Consider the following 25,032-nt stretch of genomic DNA (forward strand, 5'->3'; position numbering starts at 1 on the left):
GTTCAAGTGTCTGATGTAGAAATAAGTTGATCAGGACTCTGAGCTGAGACTCAATCTGTTTGTCTGCTCCTCAGGAGAAAAAACAAGCAACCAGAGGAATCCACCATTGATCGAGCTTCCTCTGAGTCATGCCCTCTTCCTGCCTCCTTCCTCTGAGTCATGTCCTCTTCCTGCCTCCTTCCTCTGAGTCATGTCCTCTTCCTGCCTCCTTCCTCTGAGTCATGCCCTCTTCCTCCCTCCTCCTCTCTGTTCCTCTTGTTTTTCATCTGTTGTTAAAGTTGGTGTGAATTGTTCAGTGTGGAGGTGACGGACATGATGTGAATGTTACAGTATTACACTACAAATCCTTCCTAAAAGTATGATGTAAATAAACAAACTCGAGTGCATGTTTAACACAATAAGATGGAGCATAAGTAGAAGACACTATGGGTCACCACGTGCTGTTTGTATGTGTGTGTTGTTGTTACAAAACACATTTAAAAATGTCTGCAGCCCCCGTAGACTACTAAAGACACATCTCCATGACAACAGCGTGTCCACCGCAGCAGCTCTCCTCTGATAAACCCTGAGCTCCACCTGAGTCTCCATCATGAGGACCTCCTTCAGCCTCCTCATGTCGATCCGAACTAAAACAAACACATCAGTGAACCCTGAGCTGGATTCATTTATTAGAAGCAGCTGACCCAACATAATACTAACATAAATGATCCTCAAGTAATCCTGTAACAGACATTACTGCTGCAGGCTGATTATACAGAACCTCAAACACACTCTGAGCTGATCTATTTAAAATTATGAAAACTTCTTGTGGGTCAAAGGTCAAAGCTGCTGACTGTCAGGAACCATCAGAGTTTCAGAGAAGATCAGCTTTTAATAAACAGCAGAGACGAATATTATGCTCATGCATGTACTTGTTTATATCTGTGTGCTGAAGCCTGTGGTCTGAGTGTGTTGTTCCTATCAGTGTGACATGAACTGTAATCTGAATGTGTTGCAACGGTTCAGTCGAACAAACTTACTGCACATATTTATATATTTATATATTTTAGTATCAAAGTGTTGAACTGTGAGGTGAAATGAAAACTTTAACATTCCGTCCTCCTCTGTGTAAAGCTGACCTGGAAGGATGACATGTTTCTATAAATGACACTGTGATTGTTGCTGTTGTGATGTTTGGTTGTTTGACCCTCTGCAAACACAAAACCTGTTTGTGTAGATCAGTGTATCAGATTTCCACAACAATGCATTATTAGAAATAAGATGATTAGAGTTACCTCACTGTGAGGATTTATTCAAAGACATGATCACTGTGTGTGCTGCTCCACTTTACTGTCTGCTTCAACTTCACATTAAACAATAAAACTGTAGCTTCCGTGTTTTAATCTCTTCCACTGGAGTTCTTTGTGGACATAACATGAACCTGATGTCAAGAATGTAGTTTGGATCATTCAGCACCATTAATGCTGAGGCAGCCAGGAAGTGTGAAGAATGAGTTGGATCAATAAAAACATTGTTTACATTCAGAAACGTTCACCTTCTGAAACTCTGTTCATTTACACTCTCAGTACTTGGGCTCCAGTACCATGAGTTACTGCATCAGTGCAGCGTAGCATGGAGGAGATCAGCTCCTGCTGAGGAGTCACTGAGGCTCAGGTTGGTTTGACTGTGACCTTCAGCTCATTCAGTGTTTCTCATCTTCATCTTAATAATAACAGATTTTCTGAGGGGTTCAGGGTAAGGAGAGCTGGCCGACCAATTAAACACAGTAATAAGCTTTTGGTTTAGTGTGTCTATGAGCAGCTCCTGAGTCCTGTTGGGAAACGAAATGGTAAAATGGTGAATGTCCTGTATTTATATAGCGCTTTACACATCCAGTCATCCACCCATTCACACACTGGCGATGGCACGCTACATTGTAGCCACAGCCACCCTGGGGTGTACTGACAGAGGCGAGGCTGCCGGACACTGGCTCCATCAGGACCTCTGTCCACCACCAGTAGGCAACGGCCTTGGCCAAGGACACAACGACCAAGACTGTCCAAGCCGGGGCTCGAACTGGCAACCTTCCGATTACAAGGCGAACTCCCAATTCTTGAGCCACGATCGCCCATGCATCTCCATGAAGTGTGACCAGCTTCACAGCAGTGATGATGCTCACAGTATTCAGGAAACAGAGAAACATGAATGATAATTACTGAGACAAAAGCTTGATAATAGTTGTGTATAACACAGCATAACACAGCAGCTCAGAGCTCTGGGCTTTTTGTCAGCACCCAGAGCTCGTGGCCGTGGTCGAGGCCTCAGATTTGGACGTGCTAATTATTGATAGAGCTCAAGAATCGTTGCCCCAGTGTTAACTGCAGGTCATCACTCGATGATCTGCAAAGATCAGAGAGACCTCCATCCTTTCTAGTTCTCTGCTGGTGGTCGGGGTACATGCACAGGTACGAGTGGTGCTAAAGGATGGTGTCAGAGCTGAACACATGATGTGTGCTGTGATGAGCAGCAGCAGCAGCTTTTATGGATTCACATGATCAGTGTTTCTTTCTTCTTTCAGCTCAATGCTGTCATATTTTTATGTGTGTATGTCAAGCATCCATTTCATGAAGGGATGATTTTGGGTTTTATATGTTATCGGTGCTCAAATCATAAACTGGACCCATAATCTGATCCACTTATTATTCTCATACATTCTCAGTTTCGTCACTGACGAAGCTTTAGTCAGCTGTGATTGGTCAGTGAGCCCGATTGATGACCTCTGGGCTGACGCATGCACTGTTTCCCTCCTGCAGTTAGTGCAGCTGAAATGTCCGCTGTGTTGTTTTGTGTTGCAAACGCAACTCTGAATTTTCTGTGCATGACTCATTTTATTTATGATGACGGGTCCTAAATCTGAGGTATTCTCACAAAGCAAATCATTATGATGAAGGGACCAGCTCTTCACCATCACATCTGGATTTTGTGGTTGATCTGTTTTTAACGTCACTCATAAAGATGTCACGCTGCAGCAGCTGAGATTTGTGAGTGATGCTGTCTCACAGCTGTTTCTGGGTTTGAGATTCATTTAAAAACTCCACACAGACACATGTGAACACTTCAGAGAACAAAGAGTCTCTCAGACCTCAGAGTGGGTTTGAGCTCAGGACCAGGACTTGTTTACTCAGCAGCTCAACACACCTGCAGGTTGGATCAACAGGTGCGCTGATGGAGCTCAGGTCTGTAAATGTTTTACAATAAAGAGCTTAGAGATAAAGATCAGACTGTGATGCTGATTCTTTCAATAAAACAGGATGTGTATCTCTGAGGACCTTCGGTCCACAGCAGTCCACCACACTGAGGGTCTGCCCTAAAACATTACTAAACACACAGGTTCTGTTCCATGAAGAAGGTCTGTGAAAACTCTGAGTTTATACATCCTCAGATGAAGGAAATTCTGGCTTTTCTGTTATAGACATATCTGATGCTCAGTCAGTTACCATGGCAACAGATGATGGACATATCCAAACATTTAAAGTTATAATTTTTAATCTATGTTTAATTTTATTTCAAACAATATAAAGAAAGTCATTCAGGAAAAAACAGAATATGGAAGAATACGAAACAAAACCCAGAACATGTGACATCACTCTTAAACACTGACAGTCTGCAGCCTCCATCAGTGTGTGAGTGTTTTAGAGTTCAGCACAGCGTCTGTGTCCAAGTCTGAAACCTACACAGGTTTTAGACTTGGTGACAACAGGAAACTCAGAGTTACTGAACCTGCTTCCTGACCAGATGTTACTGTGTGCACAGGTGAGAGCTAACAGCTGTATTTTAAACAGATTAAAGCACAGACAGCATGAAGAAGAGGAGCAGAGGGAAGGCTGAAGGTCCATCAGGCCCAGTGTGTCCTCAGCTTCCTGTTCAGAGACAAACATGATGTCAGCTCCTCACAAACAGTCAGCCCATTTTATCTTAATGATCTTGTAGTACCATATCCAGTGTTGGGAAGGTTACTTTTAAAAATGTATTCCACTACAGATTACAGAATACATGCGCCAAAATGCATTTTGTAACGTATTCCGTTACTTTACTCCGTGAGAGTAACGTATTCTGAATACTTTGGATTACTTAATTATTAATTATTAAAAAATATTATCATGCTTTTTACAACTGCATGAATGTACTATTGCTGTGTGATTACTGAAGGCTACTCGCCATACCAATACCAACTAGATATTTAAATCTTAATATAAATGAGTAACAGTAGGTGGACATTAGGTAAGACTGCACTTTTTTGCTGTGATCTCGTATAGAAAACTATTCCGCGCGAATATAAAACAGGTTCGCGGCGCCGAACAGTAGTAAAGGGACCTCTGGCTAAAACGTCGGTTCAGTGTCGGGCTCGTAGCTGAAAACTAGCTTTACTTTGTTGTCTGGGTCAACTTTGCTAGCGAGAGACAGAGAGAGGCGTTGAAAGGCTGCTCCAACCGAACTTATTGTTTCGCTTACTTGTAACTTGTTTCGCCTCTGTCAGTGCGCCCCAGGGTGGCTGTGGCTACAATGTAGCTTGCCATCACTAGTGTGTGAATGTGTGTGTGAATGGGTGGATGACTGGATGTGTAAAGCTTAGTCCTTAGGGACTAGTAAAGCGCTATACAAATACAGGCCATTTACCATTTATTTACCATTGTTTGGGTACCTGGGTCGTTGACCCAGTGGTTTCAGTTTTGTACCTTTTATTTGTGTTTTCATCTTAGTTTATTATTGTGAAGGTTTTGATTTCTGTTTTGCATTTCTATTTTCCCCAATTCTTCTTGGTTTGGTTCCATACTCCCTCTATTCTGTGTCCAGTCAGTGTCTGTATCTGCCCTGGTACCACATCTGTTCCCTCTGTTGCAGTGCCTGCTTGTGAGTCTGTGTCTTTAAGTTCAGTCGGTGTTTCCTGTTTTACTTTGAAAGTCAGTGTCTCATGTTAATGGTTCTGGTTTTGCTTCCTTTATCTCGTCAGCCCTGATTTGCCCCAGCTGTGTTTCCCTCCTGTTTCCAATTCCCTGATTGCTCCTCTGTGTATTTAAGTCCTGTGTTTTCCTTTGTTTGTGTCACGATCACCATCATATATGCTGTGTGTTCTGGCTGCCTGTGTAAATTTATTTACACATTTAATTTATTATTTTTTTTTTTTTGCAATTCATGTAGTTACTATGTACTTAATGCATACATATTATTAGAATTTGGGCTATAACAGTTGTAAAAATATAAAGTAAGCTCCGGCGGACTTGGTTCTATGGTAGGTCTTAAAGAGTTAAATACGTAACGCTGGTACATGTATTCTGTTACTCCCCAACACTGACCATATCACCCTATTAGAGCACTTCGCTCTCGCTTTGCAGGCTTACTTGTTGTTCCTAGAGTATTTAAAAGTAGAATGGGAGGGAGAGCCTTCAGTTTTCAGGCCCCTCTTCTGTGGAACCAGCTTCCAGTTTGGATTCAGGAGACAGACACTATCTCTACTTTCAAGATTAGGCTTCAAACTTTCCTTTTTGCTAAAGCATATAGTTAGGGCTGGACCAGGTGACCCTGAATCCTCCCTTAGTTATGCTGCAATAGACGTAGGCTGCTGGGGATTCCCATGATGCATTGAGTTTTTCCTTTCCAGTCACCTTTCTCACTCACTGTGTGTTCATAGACCTCTCTGCATCGAATCATATCTGTTATTAATCTCTGTCTCTCTTCCACAGCATGTCTTTATCCTGTTTTCCTTCTCTCACCCCAACGCTGCAGATGGCCCCGCCCCTCCCTGAGCCTGGTTCTGCCGGAGGTTTCTTCCTGTTAAAAGGAAGTTTTTCCTTCCCACTGTCGCCACAGTGTTCGCTCATAGGGGGTCATATGATTGTTAGGTTTTCCTCTGTATCTATTATTGTAGGGTCTACTGTACAATATAAAGCACCTCGAGGCAAATGTTGTTGTGATTTGGAGCTATAAATAAAATTGAATTGAATTTATTTAATTGTAGTATTCATAATATTATTTGTGTGGTTATTATGTTAGAGCTGATGGGGAGTGTGAGTTTTTATAAACAGAGCTAAACATGTGCTGCACATTACCAGTGCAAACAAAAGACTACTTAATATTTTTAGTGACTTCCTTCTGTAAATAAAAAAAAGACAAAATATTAAAATACGAATGCTCTAGTGAACACAGTGGTTACAGTGGTTAACTCTTAAGTTAACCACGTGCCTTCAGCAGGATGACCAGTGGGATAAAGGAGAACAGCTGGTACACTGGAGTGACCCAATGAGGCTGGATTTGTGTTTCCTCCTAGAATCAAAGTGAGTCTCTTTTACTGGAAAGGAAATGTGTGCTGACTCTCAGAGCACAAGCTCTGGTCAGAGTTATAATCTGACACATAAAGACTTTTAGAGTTGATGTTTAATGACTTTAATGAGTTCAAGGGTCATCATGTGACTGTTAGTGCAGCTCAGTTATCACACTTCCTTGAGACAGCGCCTGGAATTGAAGAGCATAAGAGCTAACACACTTAAAAACTTTGAAGTGTGTGAGTTACATGCTTATCCTCTCTGGTCAGTCTCATAGTTGGATGAATAATTTCACTTTCTCTTATTTCCACCATCCAAAGGTAAACCTAATCTTAAGTCATTTTGGTGTGAATGGGTGTTGCTATTAAACAGCTCTCATAATAGTTGAGCTAGTAGAAATATATTGTGTTATTTTGTTGAGTCTTATTGTTATGTTCAGGTGGAATCTCTAAAATTGTTTTTGAACATTACAAAAACCAAACGAGGAGTTGTCAAATAATTAAACCATTACAGATTTTCTCTTTTTGGTGTCTTTAGTGGTTTAGTTTGTGAATGAATTCTTTTTTGTCTTATTGCTCATCTAATTCTGCAGCACTTCCTCAGATGTTTCTTTGGGGTTCAGATTTCTTGGATTTAAAAATTCTACTTTGCTTCCACTGCAGTTAGACTCCTGTTTATGTCACATTTTAGTAACGTTTTTACAAGATGTAAACCTCTGTACCTGTGGAGGTACCTGAGACCTTTTATGATCCAGCCTGCTGAGTACTTTGACGTGGAGGTGGTGACCCTACAACTGTTTTACACGTGCGTAAGTTTAGGGTGTCAATATTTTCATCAAAACATAAGTATGGGCTGATACTGGCTTTGTAAAAAGATGACAAATAGCGATACTGGCCTGTGTTTAGCTCGGTTTTGTGTCTGTGTGAATTTGCATGATTGCATTTGTGCTTTCAAGATTAACTATTTAAAACGCCTCATAAAATGAAAACTGTTTTGTTTCCCCAGAACATGAGGATGAATAACTAACAGCAAAAACAGAATTAAATAGCCACCAAAATATCAATATCAGCATCATTTAACAGCAAAAACTGTTAACTGAAACAGCCCAGGTTTTCAGTCCATCTTCAACAGGTAAATTCAGTGTGATTTGATCACATGACTCTTGTGACAATGGATTCTTTCTTGTTCCTGCTTTAAGTGGTTGTTTAAAAACAACAAAAAAAATCCACCTGATTCAATTTCAACACATCTTCACTGGCAGTGAACTTTTTGTTTTTAGTGAAGCATGTTTTGAATCAGTTTCCTGAGGAGCATCCAGGAACAGATTCATTATTTTGGGATTTACAGCTTATAAAAGATCATAAACATGTTACAGTAAGAGGTCTTTGCACAGTCTTTCAGTGTGGCAAACATCATCATTCATGTGATACTGAATAAGGATGTTTGCTGAAGAAAGTCTAATATTAATTGAAATATTTAATCTGCAAAGAAACTTCAAAATTCTACTTAGTCTCCAATCACGTTTCTCATTCTTTCAGTCCTTCAGTCTCAGCGTTCAATGTTCAGAGATCAATAATCTTTTTACTAAACCATAAAATAATTCAACTTTGTGCTAATAACATAATCAAAAAGCACAGAGTGCAATTACTTTAAACATAACACAATAAGAGCACCATGATCATGACCTTTGTGCTGCAGGAGGTCAGCTGATTTTCATTATTCATTACGAGGAAGGAAACAAGCCCCATTATGCTGTGTTTTGGTTTACAGTACTGTCCTGTAGTTTAACCTGCTTGTCTTTGTGTTAGTTTAATGTGGTTACATTTTCTATTATTTAGCCATAAAAGAAAATTCATTAATTCAGGTATTTATAATCGATTAACTTTACATGACATGACAACGTCACCTTTGTGTCCCATGGGTGGGGTAGTTCAACTTTGTTTCTCATGTTTCACTGTGAAGATTCCTCAGAAGGGGAATGAGCAGCGTATCGTGCAGGTGAAGGTAAAACGACGGTGTGACTGAATGTGGAGCTGAATTCACCTGGTGAGTCATTTCTCTTCATCAGTCTCTAAACTGTTAAAAACATATTTGGTGTTATTTCATTTGATGAGATTCAAGAAAACATTTGTTTATTGAGGGAAATGCAAAAAAACATTAAGGGTGCGATGAGATTAAAATTGTCTTTCTCGTACAAAGAGAATTTTCTTTATCTATTCCAATAAAGATGGCATTAGTAACACTCTTGGAGTTTAAAATAATCTGTCCATAAGTGTTGTGTTGACTGAGTGTGTTGCTGTGTCTGTGTGAAGGTGTGGGCTCTGCTATGGATCAGTGTTGGGGAGTAACGGAATACATGTACCGCCGTTACGTATTCAGAATACAAAATATGAGTAACTGTATTCCGTTACAGTTACCGTTTAAAAAGGTGGTATTCAGAATACAGTTACTTTGTTGAAATAAATGGATTACACGGCGGTACTTTCCTGTTTCATATTGTCGCGGGTCAGGACTGTTTGGGTTTGTTTGACAGCTGTGTTCTGTTGTTCCAGGCGGCAGCGTTACGGTTGCCATGGTTACAGGGTGACGTGCTCTCTCTCTGCGTGTTTCCTGGGTGAGAGAGCGCTTTTTTGTTGTTGTTGTTGTGCTAAGCTAAAAGGCAGAATGCTACAGGCATAGCTCTAAAGAATGTAGCATCATGGGCAGTGTAGTCCGTGCTGCAGGGAGAATGGACTGCCATACACGTTATGTGTCTGTGAGCGAGGGAGGGAGAGAAAGGAAAAGTCCGAGCTGTCATCGAGCAGAAACGGGAGCTGGAAGCATGTAAATATAATAATAACCACTGCAGCCAAGAAGAGTGCCTGACGAGCCCATTTGTAAGTAAGCTATTAAGACTCGACTGTACACTGTGTTCGTGTTTTCCTCCGGAAAAAATAAGTTCCGTTGGAGAAGCCTTTCAACGCCTCTCTCTGTCTCTGGCAAGCAAAGTTGACCCAGACAACAAAGTAAAGCTATTTTTCGGCTACCAGCCCGACACGGGGCCCACTGTATTAGCCAGAGGTCCCTTTACTAAGGTTCGGAGCCGCGGACCTTCAGTAACAGTAATAAATCACAGCAATAGTACATTCACGTAGTTGTAAACAGCATGATAATATATTAAGTAATCCAAAGTATTCAGAATACGTTACTCTCATTGAGTAACGTAACGGAATACGTTACAGAATACATTTTGGGGCATGTATTCAGTATTCTGTAGTGGAATACATTTTAAAAGTAACCTTCCCAACACTGGCTATGGATCAGTGTGAGGACAGAGAGGAGGGAGTCCCTCCCTCTAAAAGCACTCTGTGTGGGGAACATGAGAGCCAGACCAAAGCTCAGAGGTGAGATGACCATCTCTAACTGTCCATGACTCTTCTCCATGTCACAGCTCAGCACTCACTAAGCAGCCTAATTACAGCAGCACCATATTTGACAGGTGGTCTTCACAGTGGAATGCCGTGTTAACTTCAGGCCAGATTAAAAATAAAATGTTGCAGAAATATTTTCCTTCTTTTTTGTGGAGTGTCTTTTGACTGATGTTGTGTTTCTGATAACTTTTATAATCTTAATTCACATTGGCTGCAAAGGTTATGTTTTAGTTCTGTTGTGAGTCAGCTGCAATACTACCAAATTATATTTCGTACATAGACTTCCGATCTTTCCATTTTCTATATACGGACACGAATTCTTCAGAAAACTAATAATCAGCTTCTTATCTGTTCCCAAATGCTGTATGTAAACTATTAAACACATAGAAAAGAAACACCAAGAAGATTCTTTAAGCAAGCTCTGGCTTCTTCCTTCACGTATTTAACAGTTCAAGTTGTTATGGTGACATCTTTGGTAATCTTTGTATTAACCTCCTAAGACCCGAACTCTTCCACAGCATGCATTTTTAATTTCTCTTTGATATTTGGGCATAATACCCTTAAAGAGCTGCTTCTTCGGCGCTATGCCCTCTCCGACGCTGAACGAGCCGAAAAGCTCCTCAACCTGTCAGGCTTGGGTGGCGGTACCGCGCTCGAGCTCATGGAGGACATGCTATCGTTGCTCGGGCCGGATGACGGGGGATTCCTCTTCGCCCACCTCTTCCTCCGCCAGCTACCGGCCGCCGTGAGAGCTGTCCTCGCAAACTCCCCGCTTCTGCCTGCGAAGGATTATCGCTCCCTGGCTGAAGAAGCGGATCGCATTCTCCTGGCTAGCCGCACTTTCAACATTCACGCCCTGTCTACGGACTCGCCGGCGGCGCCTTCCACGCCTCCACCTGCCTCCCCCGGGGCATCCGCCCCCTTGCTGACGGCAGGGATTGCTACACGCCGGCACCGCGGAAAGAGCATCTGTTTCTACCATCAGCGTTTTGGCGACAGAGCGCGTCGCTGCCTGCCGCCTTGCGCTTTCACGGCCCAGGGAAACGGACCCGCCAGCACGCCGTAGCAGCCGCGACCGCTGGCAATACAGAAAGGCTGCTCTTCATAGAGGACTCGCGCTCCGGGAGACGTTTTCTCGTGGACTCCGGCTCCCAGAAGAGCCTCCTTCCCCCTACCGCTGCCGACAGACTAGCAGCGAACTGTGGGCCGCAGCTCCTGGCAGCTAATGGCTCTCCCATCAAAACGTTTGGGGAAAGGTTGGTGACTGTTTGTTTTCATGGCCGGGATTTCCAGTGGAACTTTGTTGTTGCCGCTAGCTCTGTACCTATTTTAGGTGCTGATTTTCTGTGCGCTCATGGACTGCTTGTCGATGTTGCTAACAGATGTTTAATTGATGCTCTCTCGTTTTCTTCGCTACCCTGTTTTACTCGAGTTGCCGAGCCCCTGATTCGGGCTAATGTAGTGACCTCCGGGGATGCTTTTCAGCGTTTGCTTTCAGAGTTTCCATCACTGTCTGTCCCTGATTTCTCTGGCACGGTAACGAAGCATGGGGTTGAGCATTATATTCCCACGGTCGGGCCCCCGGTGTTCGCGCGCGCGCGCCGCCTCGACCCCGCGAAACTGTCCGTCGCTCGGGAAGAGTTTGCAGCCATGGAGCGCCTTGGCATTGTACAGCGTTCGAACAGTGCATGGGCCTCTCCGCTTCACATGGTGCCCAAATCGGACGGTCGGTGGCGGCCATGCGGAGATTTCCGCCGTTTAAATAATGCCACGGAGAATGACCGTTACCCCATCCCCCACATTCAGGATTTTTCTGCCAATCTCGCCGGAACGTCGATTTTTTCTAAAATTGACTTGGTGCGGGGGTATCACCAAGTTCCCGTGCGCACCGAAGACATTCCTAAGACCGCTGTCATTACCCCCTTCGGCTTGTTCGAGTTTTTGCGCATGCCGTTTGGCCTGAAAGGTGCCGCCCAGACCTTTCAGCGGCTGATGGACTCAGTTTTGCGTGGGCTGCCGTTCGTTTTTGTTTATCTGGACGATATATTGGTGGCCAGCTGCTCAGCGAGCCAGCACGAGTCCCATCTGCGCTAGCTTTTCCAGCGTTTGGCAGCGCACGGCCTGATCATCAACCCTTCCAAGTGCCAGTTTGGGTTGCCTGTTCTGGATTTCCTCGGGCACCGCATTTCCGCTGGAGGTGTGGTTCCGTTGCCCGACAGAGTCCAGGCCGTTTCAGCTTTTCCGCGCCCCACGTCGGTTAAAGCATTGCAGGAGTTCTTGGGGATGATAAATTTTTACAACCGCTTTCTCCCCAGAGCTGCCCACCTGCTACAGCCACTCTATGCTGCCTTAAAAGGTAAAACAGCCAAAGATCCGGTTGACTGGCTGCCGGAATGCATCCATGCGTTTTCCGCAGCCAAGTCTGCGCTGGCTGACGCCGCCGTGCTGGCACACCCGCTTCCGTCGGCGGAGATCACGTTGACCACCGACGCGTCCAACGTGGCAGTGGGTGGGGTGTTGGAACAGCGGGTTTCAGGTCTCTGGCAACCGCTCGCCTTTTTCAGTCGTACACTCCGGGATGCCGAACGCAAGTACAGTGTTTTTGACAGGGAGTTGCTGGCCCTGCACCTCGCCACACGACATTTTCGTTTTTTCCTCGAGGGTCGCAACTTTACTGCATACGTTGACCACAAACCTTTGACGTTTGCGATGTCCAAGGTCTCTGACCCATGGAGCACACGCCAGCAGCGCCAGTTGGCGGCCATTTCAGAGTTTAGCACAGACATTCAGCACGTGGCTGGTAAGTCCAATCACGTCGCTGACTGTCTGTCACGTGTGTTGGTTTCTCCGGTGTATGTCGGCATCGACTATGCTGCCATGGCCGCCGAGCAACGTGCTGACCCAGACATCCTGGCCCTTCAGTCAACGAAAACAGGCCTCGTGCTGGAGGACACCCCGGTGTGGGACGGCGGTCCGCACCTTCTTTGCGACGTTTCCACCGGTCGTGTTTTTGACTCGGTGCATGCCCTCTCTCATCCCGGCGTCCGGGCCTCGGTCAAGCTGGTCAGCGCCAGGTTCGTTTGGCCGGGCCTTCGCAAGACGGTGAAAGAATGGGCGGCGGTTTGTATCCCATGCCAACGCTCGAAAATCCACCGGCACACACAGGCACCCCTCGAACCTTTCCGTATCCCCGGTAGGCGTTTCGATCACGTTCATGTGGACCTGGTTGGTCCCTTGCCGCAGTCACAGGGTTTCACGCACCTTTTGACTGTGGTGGACCGCACGACCAGGTGGCCGGAGGTGGTACCCCTGGCGTCCACGACAGCGGCGACGGTGGCCAGAGCATTTTTGTCGACGTGGGTTTCACGTTTCGGTCCCCCTGCTGACATTACCTCGGACAGGGGCCCCCAGTTTGTTTCTGAGCTTTGGTCTGCCATGGCTGACGGCCTGGGGGTCAAGGTCCACCGCACCACAGCATACCACCCGCAAGCTAACAGGATGTGCGAACGGTTTCACTGGTCTCTTAAGGCTGCGCTCCGGGCTTCCTTGACAGGTGGCGACTGGGTCGACCGTCTTCCGTGGGTTTTGCTGGGATTGCGTAGCGCGGTTAAAGAAGACCTCGGGGTTTCCCCGGCTGAACTGGTTCTCGGCCAGCCCCTCCAGATCCCCGGGGAATTCTTGCCTGAGAGCCCTCCCCCATGTTTTGATGCCTCTTTGTTGCCTTTTCGCCCCCCACGAGACTCATTTCCTGTTCCTGGTCCTGTGCACCACTGCCTGCCTGACACTTTTGTTCCGAGTTCGTTGGACTCTGCTCGTTTTGTTTTCGTCAGGCGCGATGCCCATAGGACTCAGCTGCGTCCCCCATATGACGGGCCATACAGGGTTCTTAAACCAGGCAACAAACATTTCATTTTGGACTTTGGCGGTCGGCAGGAGGTTGTCTCGGTTGACAGACTTAAGCCTGCACATGTTATGCATGAGGATCAGGTGGTTCCGGCCCAGGCCCCTCGCCGCGGCCGCCCACCTGCCACCGGGCTGATGGATTCTGTTTTTTCCCCCAGGAGCGACCCACAATCAACGGAGTCCGAGTCGCCTGCAGCTTTTTCTGACCGCCAGTGCCAGCCTCACTTCCGGGCTGGGTTGCCCTCTGTCAGTTCCCCACCCCCCCGGTTCAGCCGTTCCGGCCGTTTGCTTAAGCCCCGGGTCCTGGACTAGTTCTGCTTGGTGTTCGGGGGGGGGCATGTGTGGTGGACCACTAGAGGGCTCCACTCACACCCAGTGTTGAGGAAGTGTGTTCCTCTGTTTTGTGGCGGATATGAGCAGTTAATAGAGAGACGAATAAAGAAGGAGTGAGAACTGAGAGCTCTGTGTCGTTGATGCTTACCTCCACAGTGCAGTTTATATTTAAGCTACATTAATGCAGCATTTCCAAAACTAAAAAAAAAAAAAATGTCTCTTTGAAGGCTTTCAGTCATCCAGGTAATCGTAGTCTAAGTAGCTTGGAAAGAAAAAAAGTGTCCAGACTTCTTTAAGGGCTTAAATCTGGGACTCGGACACCGTTTGAGCCTAGAACTGGAGAAGCTTCTCGGATGAGAACGTCTTCAAGCAACTTAAAACAGTCCAAACGCTTTTTTCTTTCCAACCTTCTTAGACCGGGGTGATCGTGGCTCAAGAGTTGGTAGTTCGTCTTGTAATCAGAAAGTCGCTGGTTCGAGCCCCGGCTCGGACAGTTGTAACAGAGCGAAGGTGATTTTTAGCACAAATGTTATTAAAGAGAGGGAAACCCTCCTCAAAACGGACGGAGCAGTGGAGCAGCCAAGGGGAAGCACACGAATTAAAAACTGTAAGGCTAACATATAATTTAACAGTTAAAAATATAAAATGAATTGAAACAGCCCTGGCCAGGGGGCAACACAATAAAAATCAATAAAACACAACAGTAAAAGTCCAGTGGCGTCCGCCACGGTATAGAGGTCACTAAGAATTAAAAAATCCAGTGAAGCGGTGCAGAAGGGAAACCCGGCGGCGTCCTCGCCTTCCTCTCCACGTTCTGCGTCCCGGTGCGCTAAAGAAAGAAAGGCGGCGGCAGTCACTACTCTTTTAGGCAGCAATCATTCATTAAAGGGGACAAGTCAAAAGACTTACCCCGGGTGGGCAGAGCTCTTAACTCTGCCCGCCGCTTCTTTGTAACAGCCAATCGGCACCAGCCCGCCTTGCCGCCTCTAATTCCCCGCAGACACGTAATCTGGCCTCTTGTTGCTGCAGCAGTCGGACCGCTCGCTCCGCATCCCTGGTCGCTGGCGCTGTATCTTCCTGCCTCGGTCTCTCAAGCCTCCCCGAGCCTCTTATGTGTCACTGAGCACTCTGTAAATCACCGCCCGCCAACCTACACCAACACCAACAGAGGCGGTGGTTTACGACACCAACTGTCTGCCATCTATAATCCAGTTTTGAGTTCCCTCCCCAGACGCCTTAACGCCCACTCACATCCTGGGCCATCTGACCTCAGGAATTCACATGACAAGGTGGGGCCAGGTTTCACAATGAGCTCACCCGAAACCCTGGCTGATTAGGTCCCACACCTGTTTTCACACCTTGGCTCATGTGATTAGAGGATCACCAGGGGGTCCTTTGTCCCTCTTTGGGGGGATACTCCCACTGGGTTTAAATCTGGGACTCTCGGCCATTTGACCTTAGAACTGAAGAAGCTTCTCGGATGAGAGTTGAAACGTCTTCAAGCAACTTAAAGAAGTCCAGACGCTTTTCTTTGCAAACTCCTTTGACTACGATGACCTGGATGACTGAGAACCTTCACAGACACTTCACAAAAATATAACCAAAACATGCAATACAAAAAAATAAAAACACTCCACATTGGAACAGAGTAAAACTTCAAAATAAAGTCGATCCTTCCCTGGATGACACAGTCTCGGTCGTTGTGTCCTTGGGCAAGACACTTCACCTACAGCCTACTGGTGTTGGCCAGAGGGGCTGATGGCGCGATATGGCAGCCTCGCTTCTGTCAGTCTGCCTCAGGGCAGCTGTGGCTACAACTGTAGCTTGCCTCCACCAGTGTGTGAATGTGAGAGTGAATGAATAGTGGAATTGTAAAGCGCTTTGAAGGTCTCGAAAAGTGCTATATAAATGCAATCCATTATTAAAAAAAACGTACATTATTTCGTGAATGATGTTATTTTCTTTATTATATTAACAGCTCTGTGTCCGTTAAGAAGCTACAAATGATGTCTGAACAAAAGTATGCAGAGCAGTCAAAGTCTGTGAAGAGGTAAGGTTTTCAAATAGTTACAGCTTTAGTGTCATTATGACTTTATTTAGAGAACACAACGCTGGGAAAAACATTCTTGAGGTTTATTAACCTCAGTGTCAATATAGTAGGTATGTCTGTTGTTTTTATTAACATTAAGAACATTTTAATTATTACATTGAAGTGAATAATTTAATTACCCAACAAAAAGCAAAAATTACGACTAAAAAAATAAACAAGAATTTGAAATTCTAGCCAACAGAAGGACAGATTCACGACATAGGCAAAATATTTATTTCAATATAAAAGAAAAGATTTTTGATAAAACAAAATAAAGCTCAGAAAGTTATTTTTTGCCTTCCAACATTTATATTAGAAATAGTTTTGATCCGGAACTTTAATACATTTATTATGACTCTATTTAGTTTAGTCTTGTAGAGAGTATCCATTGATTATACTAAAATATCCTAAAGAAGTCTCACTATATGGTTTTTGTCCTTTTCATATGTCAAAAACTTTGAATTCAACAGTGTTAATTATTCAATTATTGGGCAGTTCTATCAGGAATCATCAGAGACCAGGATCGTCTGACACAAACTGTTTTTCCATCAAGAGTGACCGATCCATAAATGAACCCATTTATTTTGATGTTGAACATTTAAAGGCAGATCAAAGGTAAGATAAAAAGTACTCAATGAAATCCATTTCTTGAAAATGGCACTGTTGTGCATGTGGATGTTACCCTTACTAAAAAACTGATAAAATAAGCAAAGTTGAGTTTAAATGAGGTGAGATGATGCTGTTAGCAATGATCATGTTCCATGCTGTTAGGATCCAGCAGCAGAGACCAGACTCTGCTGAACTGAGCTCTGTTCCCATGGAGAGTGATGAGTCAATGTATGAACCTACTTACGCTGGACACCATTTAAAAGCAGATTGGTAAGATTATAAGACTCAGGCAAATGCATTCATTTACCAAATGAATACACCAATACAATTGCATTACAACAGTCTCACTGACAATACACCTCACAACAATCCCTAGGATTACAGCTTCATGTTTTTAATTTAAAGTGTAACTTCAAGAGAATGAATATTGTGAGTCCAATGGTGATGTTTTCTTCTAGGTCTGTTAATTATTCTCACTTATTTACATCAGACCATTTTGCTAAGGCAGACTGTAGCACCTTTTTTTGTATCTACTCTTTGGTCTAAAATCCTAATATCAAAGTTTGGCTACATCAAAATGAATAATTTTAATACTGGAAAGTAAAATTCTACTAAGATTTTGAGCTTTGTTTAACTCATAATTTTGGTTTTATCTTGTCACAGAAAATGTTATGGAGATAAGTTTCAAATGAAACACTATTTTATTTCTACAAGGATTTATCCACAGGCAGAGAACTCTCCCGAAGCCAGCTTTACAACTTTGAAGAGTGACCACTCTGTGCATCAACCTACTTATTGTGGACACGACCCAGCTTATCACAGGTAAACATTTAAAGGGGTTATAATATTGTACTATTGAGAAATCATATGGCAAGATGCCGGAAATGGCTCTGAACCCTCGTCGATAATATAATGACAATTAAGCTTTGAAACAACTCCTACTACTATACCACTCAACCCTGGTGAGGATTCTAACCAAACTGGAAAGATTTAAAATAAATCTGGGACAAAAAATGGCACCCAGTCAAAAAGAACGAAGTGTGCAGTTGCTCCTGTCAACTGTTGCTTTCGGAGAAGCTAACCCTTGATAGCCAAGAAGGTTGGAAAATAGATAAAAAAATGGCCTGTTTGCTGAGATTGCGAAGATCAGGGTGACACTGTACAGTGTTGCAGCTGATGTCACGCTGATTAAATCCAACACAACAGAACTCCAGAACTCTGAAGCTGCAATCCAAACGAGTCTGACAGAGGCTGAAAGTCGTATCTTCGACTTGGCTAAAGATAACGGCAAGCTATTTAAAAAAGTAGAGCAACTTTGGACCTGGATTGATAATCACGTAAACAATATCATGGCGCCAACTACCCCTGGCAGAGGGTTGTTGGCACTATGCCCCTCCCCTGTTTTAAATGGACCTTAAACAGCATGCATCAACACCACATATCAGTGGGTGGAGTAAGGTTTGGGGTCTTCACAACCATGTTCTCTGTTCACTGTCTGGGGCGAGGGCTGGGAGGAGGAGCTGGCCGTCTGGGACTGTCCGGGGGCAGTCTGCTCATCTCCACCCAAGAGTAAAGTGAACCATCTCCTGGGTCTGGGGGAAGATTGCCCCTTCAAGAGTGCTGGTGCCTGGACCCAGTGTTGTGAGAAACCATCCTACTCTCACAATATTCCGTATTATAATTTGCTGGTGACTTGTGACTAAACCTAACCCTACCCTCTAACTATAACCCTAACCATAACTGTAAGAACCATAACCTGGGTGAGAGAAAAATAAGTTAATTTGGGTTTGGTGTTGTGTGCATGCGCTGCGTCTGCGCCGAAACATTGGGTAGGATCTTTTTTTAGGTAAGATGGATTCCCAGAACACCGGGAGTATAGAGTTCATTGGGGAGTGTGAGCATGTGTACTCCCACCCTCATGCACACATATTCAAATAATCATGCATCATCAAACATGGAAACACATAGAAATGTACATGTTTGTGTCTGTGTGTGTGCCTGTTTGTCTATATCTATGTGTCAGCTCTTAAACTCCTCCTCTCTCAAAATTACCATTCAATGCTAAGATTTTAGAAAAGGTTGTGGCTAAGCAGCTTAAGCTGTTCAAGATAAATTCCAATCTGGCTTTCGTAGAGCTCACTCTACTGAAACTTCAGCTGAGACTGAAGAAGTCACCTGGATGAGTGACAAAAGGTTTCTCCCACTGAAAACGCTACGTCCAGATGAACAGAATCAACCTTTTGGGATTTACTTAACTGGACGATTGATGATTTTTTTTAATGCCTCACTGAGTTTTGTTTTTTGTTGAAATGTGTATTTCTTTAAATGTTTAAAAATAGTTTTAAAAAACTAACAAAAAAAACTTACTATTGAACTAATGATTTATAAAGAAATGATCATTACGAGAATTCATGACAACAGAATTACTTCTCTGTACATCTTTCATTTGCAGAATTAACCAGGACACATCAGATCAATCTGAGCACAAAAATCACCTGGACTCCGTGTTTATGGTGTGTAAAAAGAAACACACAACTGCTACACTAAATCAAGAATCATATAGTAAACAGTCATAGCACTAAAAGTGTGGCACAGTGGTAGATTCATAGTTCAGTGGTAGTGGTAGTTCATGTTCAACATAAAGTTTATATCTCTCTATTCCAGCTCCTTGAGAAAAAAATTGTCACATTTATGAAAAATGAGCTAAAGGAGTTCCAGAGGTTTCTGAGTCAGAGGCTGGATGATGATGAGACAGTGATGTATGAGGATAAAGAGAAGAGAAGCAGCAGGGAGGCATTTCTGAAGATCACACTACACTTTCTGAGGAGAATGAATGAGGAGGAGCTGGCTCACTGTCTTCAAAGCAGTAAGACTTTTTGTTTTATTGTGTAGCTTAAAGTTTGTCTATATTTACAATAGGATTTTATAAATGAAAGAAAAAAAAACTCAAATTCTTTCACTCACAAATATTTGGATATCAAGATTGCTATCACATGGGAATGAAGCAGACAGGTGTATCTCAAACAGCTATGTCTGTTTGGGTTTATTAAATTAAATATTTACATTGTAAATATACACATATAAATATATGCATACATCATTGCTCTTCATGCAGGAACTCATGCTGAAGTTGGCAAACGTAAACTAAAATCCAAGTTGAAGAAGAAGTTCCAGTGTGTGTTTGAGGGGATCGCTAAAGCAGGAAACCCAACCCTTCTGAATCAGATCTACACAGAGCTCTACATCACAGAGGGAGGGACTGCAGAGGTCAATGATGAACATGAGGTCAGACAGATTGAAACAGCAAATAGGAAACCACACAGACCAGAAACACCAATCAGACAAGAAGACATCTTTAAAGCCTCACCTGGAAGAGATGAACCAATCAGAACAGTGCTGACAAAGGGAGTGGCTGGCATTGGGAAAACAGTCTTAACACAGAAATACAGCCTGGACTGGGCTGAAGACAAAGCCAACCAGGACATCCAGTTCATATTTCCATTCACTTTCAGAGAGCTGAATGTGCTGAAAGAGGAAAAGTTCAGCTTGGTGGAACTTGTTCATCACTTCTTTACTGAAACCAAAGAAGCAGGAATCTGCAGCTTTGAAGACTTCCAGGTTGTGTTCATCTTTGATGGTCTGGATGAGTGTCGACTTCCTCTGGACTTCCACAAAACTACAATCCTAACTGACCCTAGAAAGTCCACCTCAGTGGATGTGCTGCTGATAAACCTCATCAGGGGGAAACTGCTTCCCTCTGCTCGCCTCTGGATAACCACACGACCTGCAGCAGCCAATCAGATCCCTCCTGACTGTGCTGGCATGGTGACAGAGGCCAGAGGGTTCACTGACCCACAAAAGGAGGAGTACTTCAGGAAGAGATTCACAGATAAGAAACAGGCCAGCAGGATCATCTCCCACATCAAGACATCACGAAACCTCCACATCATGTGCCACATCCCAGTCTTCTGCTGGATCACTGCTACAGTTCTGGAGGATGTGCTGAAAACCAGAGAGGGAGGACGGCTGCCCAAGACCCTGACTGAGATGTACATCCACTTCCTGGTGGTTCAAACTAAAATGGCAATTGTCAAATATGATGGAAAACGTGAAAGAGATCCAATTTGGATTAAGAAGAGCAGGGTGATGATTGAGTCTCTGGGAAAATTGGCTTTTGATCAGTTGCAGAAAGGAAACCTGATCTTCTATGAATCAGACCTGACAGAGTGTGGCATCGATATCAGAGCAGCCTCAGTGTACTCAGGAGTGTTCACACAGATTTTTAGAGAGGAGAGAGGACTGTACCAGGACAAGGTGTTCTGCTTCATCCATCTGAGTGTTCAGGAGTTTCTGGCTGCTCTTCATGTCCATCTGACCTTCATCAACTCTGGAGTCAACCTGCTGGAAGATCAACAAGCAAATTTCAACAATATCAATGTATTTAAAGACATACCTAAGCTGAAACATCTTTACCAGAGTGCTGTGGATAAGGCCTTGGAGAGTCCAAATGGACACCTGGACTTGTTTCTCCGCTTTCTCCTGGGTCTTTCACTGCAGACCAATCAGACTCTCCTACAAGGCCTTCTGACACAGACAGGAAGTAACCCATCAACCAGACATAAAACTGTTGAATTTATCACCAAGAAGATCGGAGGAAATCTGTCTACAGAGAAAAGCATCAATCTGTTCCACTGTCTGATTGAACTGAATGATCGTTCTTTAATGAAGGACATCCAAAACTCTCTGGTTTTAGGACGTCTGTCCACAGATAAACTGTCTTCTGCTCAGTGGTCAGCTCTGGTCTTCATCTTACTGTCATCAGAAAAAGATCTGGATGTGTTTGACCTGAAGAAATACTCTGCATCAGAGGAGGCTCTTCTGAGGCTGCTGCCAATGGTCAAAGCCACAAACAAAGCTCTGTGAGTCAATTAATAATGTTATTTTTAGGAAAAAAATTCCTTAATTTACTAGTAAATGGATATTGAAAGTAATGGATTGTCTTGCAGGCTGTGTGACTGTAATTTGACAGAGAACAGTTGTGAAGCTCTGTCCTCAGTTCTCAGCTCTCAGTCATGTAGGCTGAGAGAACTGGACCTGAGTAACAACAACCTAAAGGATTCTGGGGTGAAGCTGTTGGCTGCTGGAGTAAAGAGTCCACACTGCAGGCTGGAATCTCTCAGGTCAGATTAAAAAAAAAAGAAAGAAAAAAAAAAAAAAAAAAGAAGGAACTATTAGTGCAGCTTAACTTTGAGTTTTTTGACACCAGAGCCTCTTTTGAGGTCACTAGCGCAAGTTTGACGTGACAATCTTTTCTTCACCAAGACGCTGCATTATGTTTGCTGCATATTTGTAGTGTACATATTAATGCTGTATGAATTTCCAGAATTTCAAAGGTTTTCTACTCTCGACTGGAGTCTTCTGACTGGAGCCCACTGAAGTCATTTTTCATTGTTATTGCAAAATAAGATTAGATGGTGTGCTTTGTTACATAGGGTGTTGTTATTCTACTATAAATACCAGTTAGAAGATGGACAGTAGCCATAAATTGCTATAGAAGGCCAATTGCATGCCCGTTGTAGCCTCAGTTTGAAGTCTCTTTTTGCTGATACTTTTTTTTGTTTGAGTGGAATAGTTTCTGAAATCAGGGCCTAGTTAAAGCCCCTTATTAAAAATTGCTGTCTTTTCATGTTGTAATTAATGGTTATTTGAATGTCTGTTGTTGTTGCCAGCTTAAATGACTGGTTACTAGCCTGTTGTGACCTCTCTGTGCTCAGTTGTCTGTCAAACTATGCTTGTCTGAACAACAGCCAAAACCCTTTACTGTATCGAACAACTGTGTGTGTGTGTGTGTGTGTGTGTGTGTGTGTGTGTGTGTGTGTGTATGTGTGTGCGTGTGTGTGTGTGTGTGTGTGTGTGTGTGTACGCGCGCGCGCAGGCTATCAGGTTGTCTAATCACAGAGGAAGGTTGTGCTTCTCTAGCTTCAGCACTGAGCTCAAACCCCTCCTATTTGAGAGAGCTGGATCTGCGTAATAACAGCCTGCAGGACTCAGGAGTGAATTTGCTGCTTGCAGGATTGGAGGATCCATATTGGAGGCTTGATATTCTCAGGTACCCCCCTCTATTTTACCTTTAACCAGAAAATCCCTTGAAATTATAATCATGGACATAAAATTACAATTGCATAAAAACAACAAGGCCAGATAAGTCTGTTTCATTCATGATAAATAAACATTTGTGTTTCATCCTGTAGGGTGGACAGTGGTGGAGAGTGGAAGGTAACTCTTGGTCTAAGGAAATGTAAGTGGCACATGCTATATCTCCAGTATTTTCTCAAAGTTTTTGGATGAGATCTTCTGGGTGTTCTGGAAAATAAATGGTAGTCAGAATATTTGACTTGTGCAACTGATTTTATTTACTGTCAAGAAAACAGAAGTTTAATAGAATAAGGTTTAATTAATAGGTTTGACAGTGGATCTGATCTATAACTAAGGTATCAATTAACATCTTCAAATGTTTTCTGGAAACCTTTAATTAGCTACTCTGCTCATAGATCAATGTATGCTAAAGTCACCAGTTACACAAAACAATAAACAGTTTCTTCATTTTCTTCTCTTTCCTCCACCAGTTGCTTGTGAGCTAACATTGGACCTGAACACCACACACAAAAACCTAAAACTGTTTAACAACAACAGGAGGATGAAAGTACTGAAGCAGCAGCAGCAGCCTTATCCTGATCACCCAGAGAGATTTGATATGTTTTGCCAAGTGCTGTGTAAAAATGGCCTGGCTGGTCGTTGTTACTGGGAAGTTGAGTGGGAAGGAAATGTTAACATAGCAGTGACTCACAGAGGGATCCCAAGGAAAGGCAACAGCAGGGCTTCCAGGTTTGGAGGGAATGATCAGTCCTGGAGTTTGACCTGCTCTGATGACGGTTACTCTGTCTGGCACAATGATAAAGAAACATCCATCTCCTCCTCCTCTATCTCTAACAGAGTAGCAGTTTATGTGGACTGTCCTGCTGGGACTCTGTCCTTCTACAGAGTCTCTTCCGACACTCTGATCCTCCTCCACACCTTCTCCATCACATTTACTCAACTTCTCTATCCTGGGTTTACAGTCTGGGATGGTTCAGTCACTCTTTGTTCAGTGACAGAATCAGACTGCTGACTGAAAATCAAAGTTTTTAAAATCAGGCTCACCAATAAACATCCCAGTTTGACACCAAGATTAATCAGTGTTAGTTTCAAAATATGACTCCAGGGGGCCCAGGGTCAAGGGAGGGACAGCACATATACCAGTGGGCCTGAACACAATGACCTCGCCTTCAGTCTTACTTTTATTGAAATTTAAAAATTTAAGGGCATTTTTCATCAAAGACCATTTTGCTGGCTAATTTACTATCACTTGATGATGCTGTTCTGTGAAACGATGCATACGAGCCATGTGCAATTCCAAACAAAACTACTTATCATACCAGACTGTTAATAATGGTGATGAACAGATGTTTTGAGAAATCCACAGACAGGAAAGAAAAATATTGAGACTGTTAAAGACAGCAAGCTGTGATCAGTAATAAGTGTGCTTCAACAAATTTCTCCCTCTAGTAACATTTCTGTTGTTCACAACAAATCAATGTGTAAAGTAAAACATGTGTTTAATGTAATATCTACATAGGTTTACAGCATTATTTTGTTCACAGCCCTGAAACTTTTTAAGCTTTCTAGGGGTTCATATGATTAGGTTTGTTCTACACATTGTCAAGGAAAGCTAGAAGCTCATTTACCTCACAGTAGTCCACACGGAACTGTATAGACCCATCTTTCTTCACCACAAGAACTATGGGGCTAGGGATAGGGTTAGGTGTGACCATTCCACCCAAATCCCCTGGGTGAGCAGGGTAATGAGAGCTCAGTGGTTCCTGTAGAAAAACTCAATGATTTCAAACAAACTGTGCTGTTGTATCTGATAAGGATGATTGATTTTGCAGCAAAAGAATAACTCTTCTTTATACTTCTGCAATGCAGTCCTCAGGAAATGGAAGGTTGTAGTTTTAATGTTTGCTGTTTCCTGCGATTTACACAGATGTGGAGATGGAGGAGGGGTCTGTAATAAAAATGCTGAAGGGGGAGAATCAGGGGCTCCCACAATGCAATGGGTCGTGTGTTTGCAAAAAGAAGTCCATACATCCTCACTTTAATAAAAAAAATGCTTTTATCTCTCTTTGTTATCTAAGTTCAGCTACCAATCACAACCACATTCACATCCTCATGCAAAAGCTCTTCACAATAAAACAGGAAACTTGTAAAAATGATCCATACAAAATGTAAATGCTGTTTTAAACTTATGAAACACATTTTTTTCACAAGTTTAAAAAAGCAAAAGGAAAAT

General features: G+C 43.4%; 2 protein-coding genes across 2 annotated transcripts in view; both read left to right on the forward strand.

Annotated features, from left to right (window-relative positions):
• The window catches only part of LOC134615614 (NLR family CARD domain-containing protein 3-like), a 182,888-nt gene that overhangs the window by 1,028 nt on the left and 156,828 nt on the right, over positions 1 to 25,032 (forward strand). The gene's annotated exons all lie outside the window — the stretch shown is intronic.
• Positions 9,594 to 23,811, forward strand: LOC135932460 (protein NLRC3-like). The gene is made up of 10 exons (XM_065469945.1): positions 9,594 to 9,682; positions 16,806 to 16,913; positions 18,066 to 18,212; positions 19,096 to 19,156; positions 19,308 to 19,509; positions 19,759 to 21,562; positions 21,650 to 21,823; positions 22,579 to 22,752; positions 22,895 to 22,941; positions 23,270 to 23,811. The coding sequence occupies exons 1-10, from the start codon at positions 9,594 to 9,596 to the stop codon at positions 23,809 to 23,811; spliced, it is 3,348 nt and encodes a 1,115-aa protein (XP_065326017.1).

This window comes from Pelmatolapia mariae, linkage group LG3_W (genome assembly GCF_036321145.2).
Source record: "Pelmatolapia mariae isolate MD_Pm_ZW linkage group LG3_W, Pm_UMD_F_2, whole genome shotgun sequence".
Lineage (NCBI taxonomy): Eukaryota > Metazoa > Chordata > Actinopteri > Cichliformes > Cichlidae > Pelmatolapia > Pelmatolapia mariae.

What these genes read in the sequence shown, in the direction of transcription:
- LOC135932460 (XM_065469945.1), top strand. Translation starts at nt 9,594, where the DNA reads ATGGATCAGTGTGAGGACAGAGAGGAGGGAGTCCCTCCCTCTAAAAGC. An exon ending in AGCCAGACCAAAGCTCAGAG is followed by an intron (nt 9,683 to 16,805) that starts GTGAGATGACCA and finishes CCATGCTGTTAG; the next exon opens with GATCCAGCAGCAGAGACCAG. An exon ending in ACCTGGACTCCGTGTTTATG is followed by an intron (nt 19,157 to 19,307) that starts GTGTGTAAAAAG and finishes TCTCTATTCCAG; the next exon opens with CTCCTTGAGAAAAAAATTGT.